Source organism: Panthera onca, chromosome B3 (assembly GCF_046562875.1).
Source record: "Panthera onca isolate mPanOnc1 chromosome B3, mPanOnc1 haplotype 2, whole genome shotgun sequence".
In the NCBI taxonomy this organism is placed as follows: domain Eukaryota; kingdom Metazoa; phylum Chordata; class Mammalia; order Carnivora; family Felidae; genus Panthera; species Panthera onca.
In genome coordinates, this window is record NC_138344.1 from 97549497 (window position 1) to 97565449 (window position 15953).

The following is a 15953-nucleotide window of genomic DNA, read 5'->3' on the forward strand; positions in this document are numbered from 1 at the left end:
TGTTTGCTTTTTTCAAGTGGCTTCAAACTGATGCCTTGAGACAGAATTCATCTTTCATGCACGGGCACATGGTTTCTCCAGACTCCCCAGGCAGCATTTTTTTTTTTTTTTTAAGTAATGAAGATTTTACTGCCAAGAGGGAAGAGGTTTACATTGCACAGCATGTAACAAAAGTGAATAAGTGGTTCTTTCCCACACTGCTTCTCTCTGGCAGCTAGCCGCATCCCACTCCCCATCTCTCTGCCCTGTCCTCTATCACCGTCGTCTACACTTGGTGCCACTTCCCCCAGCCTCCCACTTCTTCCCTGACTCTCAGCTTACATAACCAGGGCAACCAGTAGCCCTGTCAGATGCTTCGTGCGAATTAGGAAAAGACTCCTCTTCTGGGAGCCTTTAAAATATATATCGGGCAATGAGTGAAATGACTACAGAGAGAGTACATTTATTTTTAGAGCCTCCCACCCACCATCCGGACTTACTGTTTTTATGAATCAGACGTTAAACAATGGTGTTATGGTCCTCAGCCAGAACTAATAAGTAAACCAGGGAGGAAACTCTCTCTAGTAGTTGTGTTTAGGTGACCAAAACAAGTCACTTCTAGGCTCTGGGATGGGCCACGAGGCCACTGTTGTCACCAGACCAGATGTTCAGGAAATCCTTTCAAGTAGATCAGAGGATGCTTGAACAGAGGATGGGACAATGTGGAGGAAATGAAGAGGCCACCCCCAGGAAGAGCTGGGACATTTCTGGACCAGAACCATGTCCCTGGGATTGAAGTATCTTCTCTCTAAATTCTCTTCCTTGTCCTAGTGCTACACTGGTACAATACCAGGAAAACTCACCTGTTTAGAAAGAAGGCCTAGAAAAATACAACTAAGAAGAGGGCACTTTAGAGAAAATGCTTCCCCCAGCCTCACCTTCTTGTCCAGAAAAAATATGGAGCATACTTTGATTATTTAATGAATTAAATATTAATATAAGGTTATCAGTGCCAGGCCACTTGAGTCTCTAAAAACATTTCCCTAAAGAAATTATGCAAAAGGAGCACTTAAAAGTAAATTATAACAGCATATTTATTAATACTCCTCTAAAGCTGGGCCCATTATTACACAGTCCTCAAACGTCAAAACCATCCAGTGGTCATCTTGAGCTAGCTACTCACTTCACTTTATTACTCTGTTTCTTCTCTAAAATGCCAGGGCCTCAGAGTCCATCTCTAAGATCCTTCTTAGCTGATGATGATAGGAGGCAAGTTTTTTACTGCTGAAGAAGGGAGTTACAAAGATAAGAGGGAAATAAATAGAATCCATTCTGTTGTGTTGGGTTGGAATTGGATATACACATAGGTACACAGGGTTCTGTGCCGGAAAGGGCACTATCTTCTGTAGCGTGGTCCAGAGAACTTCTCTGCTTAAGTTAACATTTGAAGTAGTGGTTACGGGAATGAGAAGTGGCCAGATTTGGGCTATATTTTCAAAATAGAATCTTCAGGATTTTCTGAAAGATTGGATAGGAGAGACAGAAAGGAACCAAGGAATGATACCAAGGTTTCAGCTTGACTAGCTGGTCCATGGTGGGGCTCTTCACTGAGGAGAACGCTGAGGGAAGATCTGGTTTGGGGGAGGAAAGGTGAATATATTGAGATGCTTATTGGACAGCAAAAGAAAGCGTCTGGGTTGGCAGTTCTGAATTCACAAGGGAGGTCAGGCTGGAAATATAAATTTGGGAAGTATATGCATATGGATGATATTTGGAGCCCTAGGGCTAGATGGAAGCCACGGAAGTGAATACAGAAAAAGAAGAGAAGGTCAAAGTCCTGAGGCCCTACAACAGGTGGAGGTCAGAGAGCAGAGAGGGATTCAGCAAGAGACTGGGGTTGAGTATGGGGGAAAATGAGGTGACACTCAGAAAAGCATTGTCACCAAAGCCAAGTGAAGGGAGTGTTTCAAAGGACTTGTGGATTAAGACAGTAGGTTGAACAAGCCCATCTAATTTCACTTCCTCTCCAAACCTGACTATAGCCACACTGAGAGGTTTTTTCCAAGACCAAAACCTACATGGTCAGAACAGGAGAAGAGATAATAGCAACACATTCTGGAATTTGGAAAGCAGGCGGATGAATGAAAACCGACAGCAGATCCAAGAAAGCCAAAACCTAAGCCAGAAGAGGAGAGAGTGGAAGACCAACCAATTTGTCCCAAAGAATCCTCCAAAGGTGGGGGTGCACCTCCAAGGGTGCAAGACCTGGCAGCCAAGATCCCTCTGGAAGTGGGAGGGGCAGAGGAGTGTGGAAAATCTGTTTTGGAAACAATGAAATCTCTAGATCCCTTCCCCTATTGTATCCCAGTAGGGAGCACTCTTCCCCCAACCTAGTAGAAGGCTGGAGTTTTGCTTTCTGGAGAGTGTAAAATAGAGGATGTTTGGTACAGTTGAGATGGTGGATACTGTTCCCAAAACAGAGGATTAAATGATTATGTACATACTAACTGGTGAATGCTGAGACTCCCCAGGCTTCTCCCCTCACTGACTCTAACAAAGCTGGCGGCCAGACTTCACACTCCAAGGAAAATACTGGAAGACTTTTATGGAGGAAGCTCAGGAGGAAAGATCTGAAAATTCTGACATTAGGGTTCCCCAGCAAATGAACCAGCCAGATAACCCCACAGTGAAGCCCAGAGCTTCCAATAGCACCCTACTCTTAACCATGGGGATTATCTAATGTCCAAGGAAAGCCTGAAATGAGAAGGGTAGAGATCAAAACAAACAGAAAGAAAACAACTTAAAAGAAACAGAAACCGTGGAGGGTGATGAGAACTTTAAAAAAAGAAAAACAGGGGCACCTGGGTGGCTGAGTCAGTTAAGCATCCGACTTCTGCTCAGGTCATGATCTCATGGTTCATGATGAGTTTGAACCCAGTGTCAGGCTCTGTGCTGTCAGCTCAGAGCCTGGAGCCTGCTTCGGATTCTGTGTCTCCTTCTCTCTCTGCCCCTCCCCCGCTCGCACACATGCCCTCTCTCTCTCTCTCAAAAATGAATAAAACATTAAAAATTTTTAAAGAAAAGAAAAAGAAAAAAAGAAAAACATTAATAGAGAAAAGGAAAGCTGTTGCATCCATGAAACAAGAAAAAGACACTATAAAAAAAGCAAAAGGACCAATTAGAGTCCAGAATCCAAATAACAGAAGGCCCAGAACAAGAAAATACAGAAAACAAAGGATAGTAAATCAGTAATAAAACAATTCAAATTTTCTTTCTCAGACAAAAGGAGCCCACCAAGTGCCAGCATAAGGTGTGAAAAGCAAGGCCCATGATTTTCATAATGCAGAATTCTGTGAACAAAGAGAGGAAGCTTCTGGAAATAAAAAAAGAAACAGACTTCACAAAGGAGCAGAAAATAGAATGGCAACAGACTTCTTAACACTGGAAGATAGAGGGCACTTCAAAAATGCTTTCAAGGGGAGCCTGGGTGGCTCAGGCAGTTAAGTGTCCGACTCTTGATCTCAGTTCAGGTCATGACCTTGTGAGGTCAGCCCTGCATCAGGCCCTGCGTTGAGCGTGGAAACTGCCTGGGATTCTCTCTCTCCCTCTCTCTCTCCCCCCCCTCCCTGCTCATACTCTGTCTCAAAAATAAATAAATATTAAAAAAAATTTTTGAAGGACTATTATTTTCTAAAAAAACAAACATACAAATCTATATTCACACAAAATACCAATCAACTGTGTGAAAGAATTTTTAAATGCAAAGGCAAGACTTCAATCTCTTTTTTATTTTTATTATTTTTTTAATGTTTGTTTATTTTTGAGAGAAAGAGACAGAGTGTGAGCAGGAGAAGGGCAGAAAGAGAGAGGGAGACACAAAAAGGGAAGCAGGCTCCAGGCTCTGAGCTGTCAGCACAGAGCCTGACACAGGGCTTGAACTCACATGTGGTGAGACCATGAACCTGAGCCGAAGTTGGACACCCAACTGACTGAGCCACTCAGGTGCCCCCCCCCCAACTCTCTTTTTTAGACCTCTCATACACCGTTTCTCAGGGAGCCCCTGGAGGAAGCACCCCACCCAAAGAAGTAGACTATAAAAGATTACTTGAAACAGAGAAAACTGGATGCCTGACACACAAGAAGGAAGCAACAGGAATCTCCTGGAGGATAGTTAAGGGAGATGTTCTATGATAACGGCATTCCAGGCACGGAAAACAACTTGTCCAGATTGGAATAGCTGACTCAAGAGCCAGGCATGTTGAGGGTTGTCACCACCATGCCCTCTGCCTTATACCATCTCAAATAAATACGAACATATTTAACAAACAGATGCTTTGGAAGAGTCTACATCCATGTTCAAATTTTGAGTACCAGGCTATACTTTTCTTGTATGCAATTCCATAAACAAAGTCAAGTTATAATAAGAATGGTGTTTGGCAGGCAAAGGATTGGGATGAGGGAAAGTAGGCAGTATGACTACTAGCCTGGGCTAGCTTCTTTGCATCCATCTCCAAATTAGGGGATGCAATTATAAAACAATGAAAGTTATAAAACATATATAATCAGTCCATTTTATCTATTTTTTTAAAAGTTTATTTACTTATTTTGAGAGACAGTGAGAGAGACAGAGGGGGGGGGGGGAGAGAGAGAGAGGGAGAGAGAGAGAGAGGGAGAGGGAGGGAGGGAGAGAGAGAGAGAGAAAGCGAGCACATGCAGGGGATAGGCAGAGAGAGAATCCCAAGCAAGCTCTATGCTAACAGCATGAGGTCATCATGACCTGAGCAGAAATCAAGAGTGGGACGCTTAACCGACTGAGCCACCCAGGTGTCCCTAAAGGTAGGTATGTTTGAATCAGGAGATAGTGCCTGAATACTCTTTAAAAAACGCAGAACTGAACGATGTAGAATACAATCTACTTAAATATGGATATACATAGAAAAATAATTAGAAAACTATTTCTCAACCTGTTAATTTTATTTCTATGTTTCTGTGTTGCTTGAAACATTATTGCAACAAACAATGTATCACTTTTAATCTAAAAATAAAGAGTTTTAGTGTTTTATAAAAGTTGTGGAATTCCATTGCCAGAAACTGAAAACTTGCAGTAATAACCTTCCCCCACCAGATGTTCTTTGAACAAACTCCATCAGAGTCAGAGGCAGAACCAGTGGTAATGGGAAAGAATTATTATGTCTGGCTGCACTTACAGAGGGATAGAAAAATGAGGAGGGAATCCAGAAACTAGTCACTTACCAAACTTTGACCGAGAACAGACAAACAGTTTAAGAATAAGTATATTAAGTTCTTCAGAAGATAAGGAACGGTAATATGTTTGTTTGAGGGCAAATATAAACAACATAAGCACCACACTGGAAATTATAATGGATACATATTTATTTCACTGTAGCAGGATACATGTCTTGTGGCACAAACTTGCTTGTTAGTAGCAACATGAATTTGAATCTTTTCCAAAAGCTTTCCAAAGAAGTACAAGAAGTTACAAACATGATAATGAGGAAATTAATTAGTGTCCATTTCAGATTCAAAGTAGAGACAGGTCTTTTGAGTTTTATTTGTCAGGAATTATTTTTAATGATTAAAATGTAACCACAGTGATACATGCAACATGGGGGAAGTATTTTAAAAAACATAAATAGGGGCGCCTGGGTGGCTCAGTCAGTTGAGCATCTGACTTCAGCTCAGGTCATGATCTCATGGTTTGTGGGTTCGAGCCCCATGTCAGGCTCTCTGCTATCAGCACAGAGCCAGCTTGGGATCCTCTGTCCCCCTCTCTCTCTGCACCTCCCCCACTTGTACTCTCTCTCTCAAAAATAAATAAACATTAAAAAATAAGTAAAATGAAAACTATAACAATCATAATTCAAGGTATCACTATTAAAATATTAAGTGTATTAATTATTTTTCTTTTTTTCTATCTATATATGAATTCTATGAAAAGAAATTATGTATTTTTATTACAGCATTTTTCTTCATTTTGCAATTACTCATGAACATTTTTGTATTTCAGTGTTTGGGTTTTTTTTTTAACATTTATTTATTTTTGAGAGACAGAGACAGAGTGCAAGTGGGGGAGGGACAGAGACAGAGGGAGACACAGAATACAAAGCAGGTTCCAGGCTCTGAGCTGTCAGCACAGAGCCCAACATGAGGCTCAAACCCATGAACGGTGAGATCATGACCTGAGCTGAAGTCAGACACTCAAACGACTGAGCCACCCAGGTGCCCCTATTTCAATGTATGTTTTATCTATAAGCATGATTCGTAGTGGCCCCACTGTATTTCATTGTAAAGACATACCATAATTTACTTAACCAACCATCTATTATTGGACATTTCAGTTGTTTCCAATGTTTACACTATAAAAAAAAATCCTTTAACGGGGCACTTGGCTGGCTCAGGTGGTAAAGACTGCAACTCTTGATCTCAGGGTCGTGAGTTCAAGCCCCACAGTAGGTGTAGAGCTTACTTAAAAAATTTTTTTAATAAAAAAAAAACAGAAAATCCTTTAATAATAAACACTTGTATAACTAAACCTTTGTGCATATACTCAATTATTTTCTTATGAGAAATTATTAGAAGTAGAGTTGCTTGGTCTAAGATTTGTCTCTAAAGCTGTTAATACACAATGCGGCAAACTGCCCTCTGGACAGGCTGCTCCAACAGTGTACTGATCATTTCCTTTCACAATATTAGGTTTTAGAATTTTATTTTTTTAGGTAGGCGCCATGCCCAAAGTGGGACTTGAACTCGCTACCCTGCGATCAAGAGTCACATGCTCTACCAACTAAGCGAGCCAGGCTCCCCAGATTTTAGAAGTTTTAGTCAAAGTAACTATCTTAAAGTGAAAAATAATCAAAACACTGTTATTATTACCCTTCTTCAAAATCATTTTGTAAGTATCAGTTTATTGGTCTGCTAACTTGGTCATCCCACAACAAGTATTAGGGATATACCAAGTGCCAAGAATTAAGGTACAAGATACTGGGGATACACAGGGGAGGAAGGCACAGCTCTTGCCCTTGAAGATTTTTACAATTTACTGTGCAAATGGAGTCTGTAATAGAAATAATCCCAGAAGATACTATGGATACCGGAGAAAGGAACTCCTGACTCTTCTCACCGTCAGCTAAAATAGTTGCCACACAGGAGGTCATATTTGAGCCTTATCTGAAGGACAGGCAGGGGTGTGTAGGCAGAGTAGAGAAGGTAGGGCAATGCAGACTGAGACAGCAACTGTCCTACTGAACGAGGCTCAGAATGGAAATGATTCCATGGGGCAGTGTCACGGTTTATGTGGCAATCTGGGGAGAAATGGGGCTGTGAAACCTGGTGTCCCGTGCTAGGACCACATCAGTAAGCTTTGGGGAGCTATTGCAGGGTTTTATAAAGAGGACTCGTAAGATCCGCTTTGTATTTCAGAAATCTGTACTTAGAAATACAAAATGGTGATCACGGGACATTCTGGAGTGAGTGTACAAACCGAAGGAGGACCCCACCTGACACCAGGAAAACACCTGCATTCACATGCTATCCTTTGTTGATATTATCCAACAGATTAAACATGATGTTGAAGGAGACCTGCGGTCTTCTGACCTCTAGGGTATTAGATCAACAATTCATAGCACTTTAGACCTGAGAGTCCCCTTAAACTTCACCTGGTCCTAAACTCTCATTTTCACAGGTGAGAACACCTGGAAGCAACTTGCCAAAGGTCACACATGTGATGTTGACCCACTTTTACGGGGGATGTACTTATAAAGTGTTATTTTATAATATGAGATTTCTAAGTTGAAAAACAAAAGGTTTCCTATGAATTTCAAAATCTTTGGTTGATGCAGTTTAACGACATTTACTCCTTAATGATGACAAGCAAAAATTTGAAATAGCATTTAAAATAGATTGGAGAATTGTCAACTATTCAGTATAATGGAAAGTAACTTCTATTTTTAAAAACAAAAAAAATCCTTAAACTTCAAAATAAATGAATATAATTTGGTTTAGAACAAATCTTATTTTTCAAGTTTGCTCATTTATCAGCATTCCTTCGGTCAATCTTCTATTTAACAAACCACAGCACATCATCATTTGGAAATGTTGCTTGTACTTAACCTCACATGTATCTACTGGTCCTTCCCTTACCCACCTCCATATTAAAGCACTTTCTATTTCCTGGAACATACATAACATATTTTCGCCAGTGGAGTTAAAAAAAAAATCTGCTTCCAAACTCTAATCGCTCCTTGTCCTGTCCTTTTTTCTTCTGCTCAAACTATATGCCAAAAAAGAATTGACTCCCAACTGCTTTCAGCCCCCCACTGATCAGTGTTTCCAAATGACTCAACCTAACATGATTCATCAAGCTCCCTGCAACATCTCCCTAGCAGCACATAGCCAGGAGTAATTTATACTAATAGGTTTAACTGAAATGTCAGTTGCAAGCTATCAAAAGAGCAAATATCAACATACTAACAGTTTTCCTCCCTTGAACACATAATTTCTCTGTATCAATGACTTTCTGAAGAGAAGTGTCTATTCTCTGGGCTCTCTCTGGCTGTGTAAATTAACACGAAAAGCCTATGCCATGGTCACTCACAAACCACAAGCTGCTTTAATCCTATTTGTCTGGATATCATGGCTGATCACATAACTACCACCACGTGGCAAAGAGCAAACACTTGGCCGGAGTTTGAAAGCATTGTTGAGAGCCACAGGCTCCAGTCACGGGGTGTGATTGTGAGCAGGGATGGGGCACCAGTCCACCATTCTGATACACGAGGCCACTCTGCATATTGTCCTCAGCCAAAGCTGGGCTCCCAGGAGCACAGCAAAAGGAGGGGATGGGCTATCCTTCCCTGCTCACATGTTTTGAGTCTTCTCACTATTCAACTCAAAGGCCACCTCCTCCAGGAAGTCTTCTTGGATCCACATTGAATCCTATCCTCCAGGTCTGCTAAACATTCTACCCTCTCCATCTGGCCACAGTGATTAGCCTCCAGGATAGCTCCATCACTTGAACTGAAGCAGAGTCTTCCAATGACTTTATATGCAGATGCTACCTTCTTCTAGAACTTTCTTTCCTCTAGAATAGCTACATAGGTTGATAAAAGCCCGTGGCAATGCTTCCTATTTTGTATTTTCCCCTTCTATCGCATACCATTTTCACATACTCTCCCAAAGCCACTTTATAAGACTCCTCTGCAAGGCAGAGTGAAGCCACCACAGAGAAGAGTTGGGAGAGAGAGAAAATGCACCACTGATGGTGCTTTAAGCATCCAGTTGAGGAGTGGGTGGGTGCCCAAGTCCAGCCTGCACTCTGCTTACTCTGGCAAGAGGCTACTGTCAACCAGAGGAAGGGACACACACACTTTTTTGTGTGTTTTTTTTCCGTTTTTCAAACAAAAGCTCTGTCTGCTCACCAAGCCTTCCTGTAATGCACACAAAGCAGCTGGCCATGACAAAAAGGGGTGTGTGATAAGGTCACCAGAGCCCCCAAGTCATGCCATCCTTCCCGGCCACAGCCACCCCAACATTCCTTTTTCACCTACACTTGCCTTAAGTGGGTTCTTGCCACCTGTAACCAAAGAATTCCTAACCAAGACAGCAGACCAGACTCCCAGATCGCTTCAGCTGAAGTGTTACGTTTGTTTTCGCCTTAAGCCTCCTATTGGCCATCGTCTTTGGACTCTTGCCTTCAATCTCTGAGTCCTTACACCTCCCTAGTCAGGCACGACTAACCGGTAATCTTCCTTTTCTTTCTTAAAGACCAAGAGGGCTTCTATGCACAGATAATATAACAAAGAAATGAAGTTCAACCTAGTAATGCTGCTGCTTTCTTCATGAAAACAATTAGTTATGACCCGCTTCCCAGCCTTTTCAGTAACTCTTCTGCTGTCAGGCCCAGCAGCGGAGTAAACCTGTTCTTGCCCGATCTGCAAAAGAGGCCATTGCTAATTTTCCCTCACGAATCCTGGAGTGTGGTGCCGTGTTTCATTTGTAAGGGATGGATCACTCACCCTCTTTGGTGTCTGTCCAACTCATGGAGAACGGTGTGGTCACAGTACTCAAACACCAGGTGAAGCTTCCGCTTCCTTCTGAAGACTTCGATAAGGTTAACCAGGTTGGGATGCTTGAGTTGCTGAAAACACAAAAAGCAAGGTGCTAATAAGCTGGGGCCGTGAAAGACCGCTTTCTCCAACTTTGATCCAATTAAAAGAGAGCTGTTTGTCCTTTGGGAACTTTCTTGTCTTGGACTGAAGGAGGCTGTAAACAGTATGATCTTACTTCTCTCGAGGAGCTGTTTGTCAGCGGCTTGTAAATAATTACAGCATAAGGGCACCTGGGTGGCTCAGTTGGTTAAGCCTCTGACTTTGGCTCAGGTCATGATCTCAGGGTTCGTGAGTTCAAGCCCCACGTCAGGCTCTGTGCTGTCCGTGAGGAGCCTGCTTCAGATCCTCTATCCCCAGCTCTCTCTCAGCTCCTCCCCCACTTGTGCACTCTCTCTCTCAAAAATAAACATTAAAAAGAAATTAAAAATAAAAACAAAGTTATAAAAAAAATGATTACAGCATAACCTAGGTGGTTGGTGAAGGCAAAGAGAGAGATGGGAAGGCCAGAAAAGGAGAATGAAAAAGAGGGGGCGATATTTAGTTAATGCAAGTTCATCTTCAGATGAGGATCAAATGTCCCTTCCTAAAGAGGTGTCTTTGGACCTCCCCAGGCTGGTTCGGTGTCCCTGTATGTCTCCTAGCCCCCCTGAACTATGTCTCCTTGGCAATCCTTTGGAATTACTAAGATCATTCATTTGATTGTTTAACATCCTCTGCTGTCAATAGATACAATATTCCATGAAAAGAAGAATCATGACCTCAGGATTCTCCTGTTGCCTCAAAACGATGTGGCTGTACTCCCAGCCCAGGGCTTTGCACATAATAGATGGGGGGGTGTCTGGGTGGCTCAGTCGGTTAAGCATAATAGACATCTGATAATTATTTGTGAAAGAAGGAGTAAATCATGTTTCCTAGCTTGATGAAACATTTTAAGACAGAAAAATGATGTGCCTGAAGGTGTGCATGTAGAGGAAAAAAAAAAAAAGTGGGGAATCAATGTTGTGTTGCCAAAGATATACCTTGCACTTAGCTTCCTGGACGCTTCTGTCCATAATCCTATCCGAAGCACTACAACTAGGCAAACTAATAATTGTGAAGGGAGACACAGTGATTAACTTTCTCCAGGACGTGAAGGCCTCCAGGCGCTGGTCTAAGAAACAAAAGAAGGAGCCATAAGGCTTCCTAAGGCCTGTCCTAGAAGCCAGGAGACACTACTTCCGCTTCATTCTAGAAGTCCAAGAAAACAAAGCACAAGGCTCAGCCCTGAAGAAGCCCGGGATGAAGTACCTCAGGCAGAGAGGCCCAGGTGTCCTCGCTGAGCTCATTCCCCAGCTGCCGCCAACTTAAATTCAGCTGCCTGAGTGAACCAGGCAAGACCGACTGAAGGAACCTTTCCCCAAGCCACAGAATTGTGAGAAATAAAACATCACTCTTGCTTGAAACTACTAAGTTTATGCTGCAGTGGAGAACCTGTACCAGCTCACAGGGGGACTTTTGAAACCACAGATGTGTAGGCCCCATGCCCAGAGACACTGAATTGGTCCTAGGGGCCAAGCATCTTGTTTTCTCTCAAAATTCTCCAGGTGATTCAAGAGGTAGCCAGAGGTATTAATCACAGATGAGCAGATACTTCATAAAAGGTAAAAAAGGTAGAAGGAGAAAAAGTGAAGATCTTGAACTGCATGTGATATTCGTACGCGCAGTGCAAAGAGAAGCAGCCAGCAAGGGAAACACTAAACGAGACAGGTATTTTCTCGCTTTCTTTGTAAAATCCCTCTGTAACCATCTTCAAGATATGAAATTCTTCCCGTAGATATTACACTTGGTAAAACAAAGCCACGATACTCTAAGGGCCATTAGTCCCAGGTGGGCCTTAGAACAGAGGGCCCTACAAACTATAAAATCTCTTATTTATGTTAACATACCTGGAAACGTTTAGCCTGAAGTAACATTTTCCAGACAGGGTAGGGCAGATCTGACTACTGTCTTGAACTAAAAAAAAAAAAAAAAAACTGCACGGACTTAGATGTCTCAAACAGCAAACAATCAGCTCAAAGGGCCAAAACAGTAGCATTACGACATAATTAGCAGAAAGCAGGGGTTTTCTTTCAGGCTCTGAAAAATCGCTGTCCACAGGTCCAGACTCCAATTCTTAGATTCTTTTAATTTTCCATGTTCAATATGCAGTCCTCATTTATATCTCCAGCCAGCCTTTGAAGCACAAGTACAGATAGATCAATTCTACCCAAATGAATACCCAGACCTTCTCTGGATACCAAGACTGGTGCCCCCACCTTGTCATGTGCACATCTGCAGGGATTGTGGCAGGGTGCTGCTACCTCAGGATAAACCCCAAAGGTCCTCTCAGTTTGGCTTCTGCTTATGTCTCCAGCCTCATCTCTCATAACTTCCCCCCAAAGGCCCTGAACTTCACTCACTTCCTTGAAGGCTGGTGCTCCCTTTCCTCTCAGGACCTGCTCACCTGGCTCTCTCTCTGGAACACTCCCTTCATCTGGATGTCACTTTCTCTGTCTGGCTTCCTCCCCCCAAACCCTGATGCACCTAGTGGGCACTAACCAGGCGCTGTAGTGCTGGAGCCCGAGCGTGGGTACCCCGTGAGAGGTGAAGGGCACTGTTACAACAGTATTCACTAAACCAAGGGGGACCAAACATATACTACACCCGTCTTTCTATTACTATACACCTTTGCAAAGCCAAAACCCTAGTAACTGTAAGATAGTCTCTTCAGATAACATGTAGATTCTTTCCAATTTGTGGCTGTTGTAAGTAAGGTTTTGGTGAACAAATTACTCACTGGTTGACCTTAACTTTGAATATATTCACTTCAGGCCTCAACCTCCATCAGTGAGAGCAGGAAGCTCAAGGGTTGCTGTGATAATGCCACACAAGGAGCACTCAACAGTGTCAGTTGAGAACAGTAGCCTCTTCATGAAGGGTAACTGCTGATATTATTATTTGGAGTTAAATCTATTTTTACGTAGGATGATTTTCTCTACTCAGAGTATTCAACAGCTACTTATTGATTTTAGTGTGCATGAGATAAAGTCTTAAGCACATAGAGACAAAGTGAGTCATGCCCCTACCCTCCAAGAGCCTAGAATCTAAGAGGGAAAGGAGATACTGAACAAGTAATTACAGCTATGATAAATGCCACCAAAAGCAAGGCAAGGGTGCCTAGTTTGCGGATGGTGGGTGGTCCAGGGAAGATCTTGAGGAAGTTAGGTAGACACTATCTAGAGCACCAAAAATATAGCTTTATGGCTCTAGAGATAGCCAAATTGCTTTCCAAAAGGATCATAGATATTTACACCTAGGTCAGGAGCATGAGAGTACTTTTTACCGTACGTTGGCCAGCTATATATATATAGATCTATAGTTATGTATAGATAGCTACATATAAATTTATCTATAGATATAGATAGATAAACAAACAGATAGGGACTTAGACATTTAAGATTTGTGATATATATCATCAAATTGCTTCTAGCAAGACAGGTCATATGGCTTTTAAACCACCTGTCTCTCCTAACTCCCCCCACGAGATAATCTGCATATAACTGAAAATGGGTAATAAATTGTTTCTCCACTTATTTTAAGAACAAGTTTAATTTAGAAAAATTGATCGCTAAGACTAAATTCTGACTGGGACTTTTAAATATTAAATACTTTAAACTAAATTATTAACGGTCTCTAGGTTGCCAGGATTCTGGGTGATCAGAAAACATTCCAGAGCAGCAGGTATTTTAAAATCATTCCCTGTCCTGGCTGTGTTCATTTATTCAGCAAAGATCCACAGAGCACCTGCTTCGTCTCAGACACTGTTCTAGGCACTAGAGACACACTGGTCAAAGGGGACAGGAGACTCAGGCATTAAACAAAGAAGTGTCACGAAGAGCTCCACATATACAAGGGATTAGGCTACCTCAGAGAAACTGTCCCTGAGTAAGTGGCCTTGAGCTGAGTCCTGGAGGGAGAGAAAGGTCTGACCAGACCAAAGTCAGGAGGGGTGGTAGAGGCAGCTTTCCAGGCAGAGGACTGGCCCTGGCCAGAAGGGGATTAGGCCACTTACAGAACTGAAAGACAGTGTGGCTTGAGGGTCAAGTGCATGGAACCAAGGCCAGTTTGACAGTCAGAAGCGGAGTCCTGTACGACCTTGAGGGCCATGCTAAGAAATTTATACTTTATCCTAAGTGTGATGGAAAGTTACTGGAAGGAGTTTTAGCAAGATGTAATATAATAATACCATGTGGGTTTTTTAAAGCTCGCTATAGTGGTTAGATACAGAATGGCTTGGAGGAGGCAATATGGTGAAAGGAGACCAGTGACGAGCCTGTTGTCAGCTGAGAGATGATGACAGCTTGGACCGGGCAGAGGCAGGGAGATGGTGAGAAAGGCACTGTTTGGTATTAGAATATTCAGGATGAGGTGATGGGCTGGAGGTGAGGGACAAGGGAGAGGGAGCTGTTAAGAAGGACCAAAGTTTTGTATAACGGGGCAGATGGTGGTGCTGTCACAGAGAGGAGGAGCAGGTTTTTAGGGGAAGAAACTGCTGTTTTGGGCAGGTTGGTGGGGACTCTGAGATACCAAAGTAGAGTTGTCAGGTTGGCTGGAGTTGGAACTGAAGATAAAAGCTAGGGAGTCAGCCGGAAGGTAAGGGAAGCCACGGGTAGATGCAATTTCTTAGAAGAGCAGGTGAGAAAGGAAGAGGCCCACAGAACCTCAGCACTAGATGTGTGGTGGCTGAGGAGGAAGCAAGGAGAAAGGGAAGAAGACCTCCCAAGATAAGAGAGAAGACAGCAGAGGGATGGGCATATCATGGAAGGAAGAAGTGGTCGGCGGTGATGGAGGCTGCTGTAAGGTGGAGTGGGGAGAGGCCTGAGAGGCTTCCTGCGTGCTTCCCCAGGCAGGCTGGGCCGTGTGACCTCCCCAGAAGCTGTGTCAGTGCTGGGCTGAGACCAGAAGCAAGGTTGTATGGATTTAGCTTCTCAAAGAACCTTACCCCTCTATCTTTGCTGACTTCCCCTTACCCCAGGAGCAGAACTCAGGGGGACGTCTCTAATCCTGAAACCCGTTTGCAGTTGGTAACCTCTAGGGTTCAATGACAGCCCCAATATTGTGAATGTTTGTGTTCACAAAGGTTCGAGTACTTCTGCTTCAATACTGAATGCGCTTCTTCAGAGACATGCAGAGGAATTAGATGAGAAGTAGGCAACATGACGGATGGACTGTTCATAGGCTTATTCGGCATGGGTATTTATACATACAAATAATCTTAATAAAACAGGTTCAACTGCCATATCTACTACCAAGATGTAGTTCAGGGCTCTTTTAGTTTTATTGCTTCCTATTTATGAGTGTATGAAGTCAAAACCTCAGGGGTGGTCTTTTTTTTTTTTAAGTTTTATTTATTTATTTTGAGAGAGAATGTATGCACATGCATGCAAGCAGGGGAGGGGCAGAGAGAGACAGGGAGACAGAGGGAGAATCCCAAGCAGGCTCCACACTGCCAGCGCAGAACTCAATATGGGGCTCGAACCCACGAACGATAAGATCATGACCTGAGCTGAAGTTGGACACTGAACCAACTAAGCCACCCAGGTGGCCCCAGCACTGCGAAGCATTTTGTGCTAGTTGCCAACATTTCAGATCAGGAGATGTTACTTTAAAACCCTGGTTACCAGGATCCTCTGGAAAATGATGCTGATCTAGCACAACTGGGCCTGCAGTATCTGTGGCATCAGTGAGCTGGGGCCGGGAGGCAGCTGTTCACTGTAGATAAGGCCTGTGGGCTTCAGTTCCCCACAGTCCCCACCCATCCCTACCACT

At 43.0% G+C, this 15953-nt stretch overlaps 1 protein-coding gene across 2 annotated transcripts in view; it reads right to left on the reverse strand.

The window, feature by feature from the left end:
* Positions 1–15953, reverse strand: part of CDKL1 (cyclin dependent kinase like 1) — a 59204-nt gene that overhangs the window by 14637 nt on the left and 28614 nt on the right. For both annotated transcript variants that reach the window (XM_060619789.3, XM_078448269.2), the window contains one exon: positions 10014–10135. In XM_060619789.3, coding sequence (XP_060475772.1) covers positions 10014–10135 — 122 coding nt within the window. The remainder of the gene's footprint in view (positions 1–10013; positions 10136–15953) is intronic.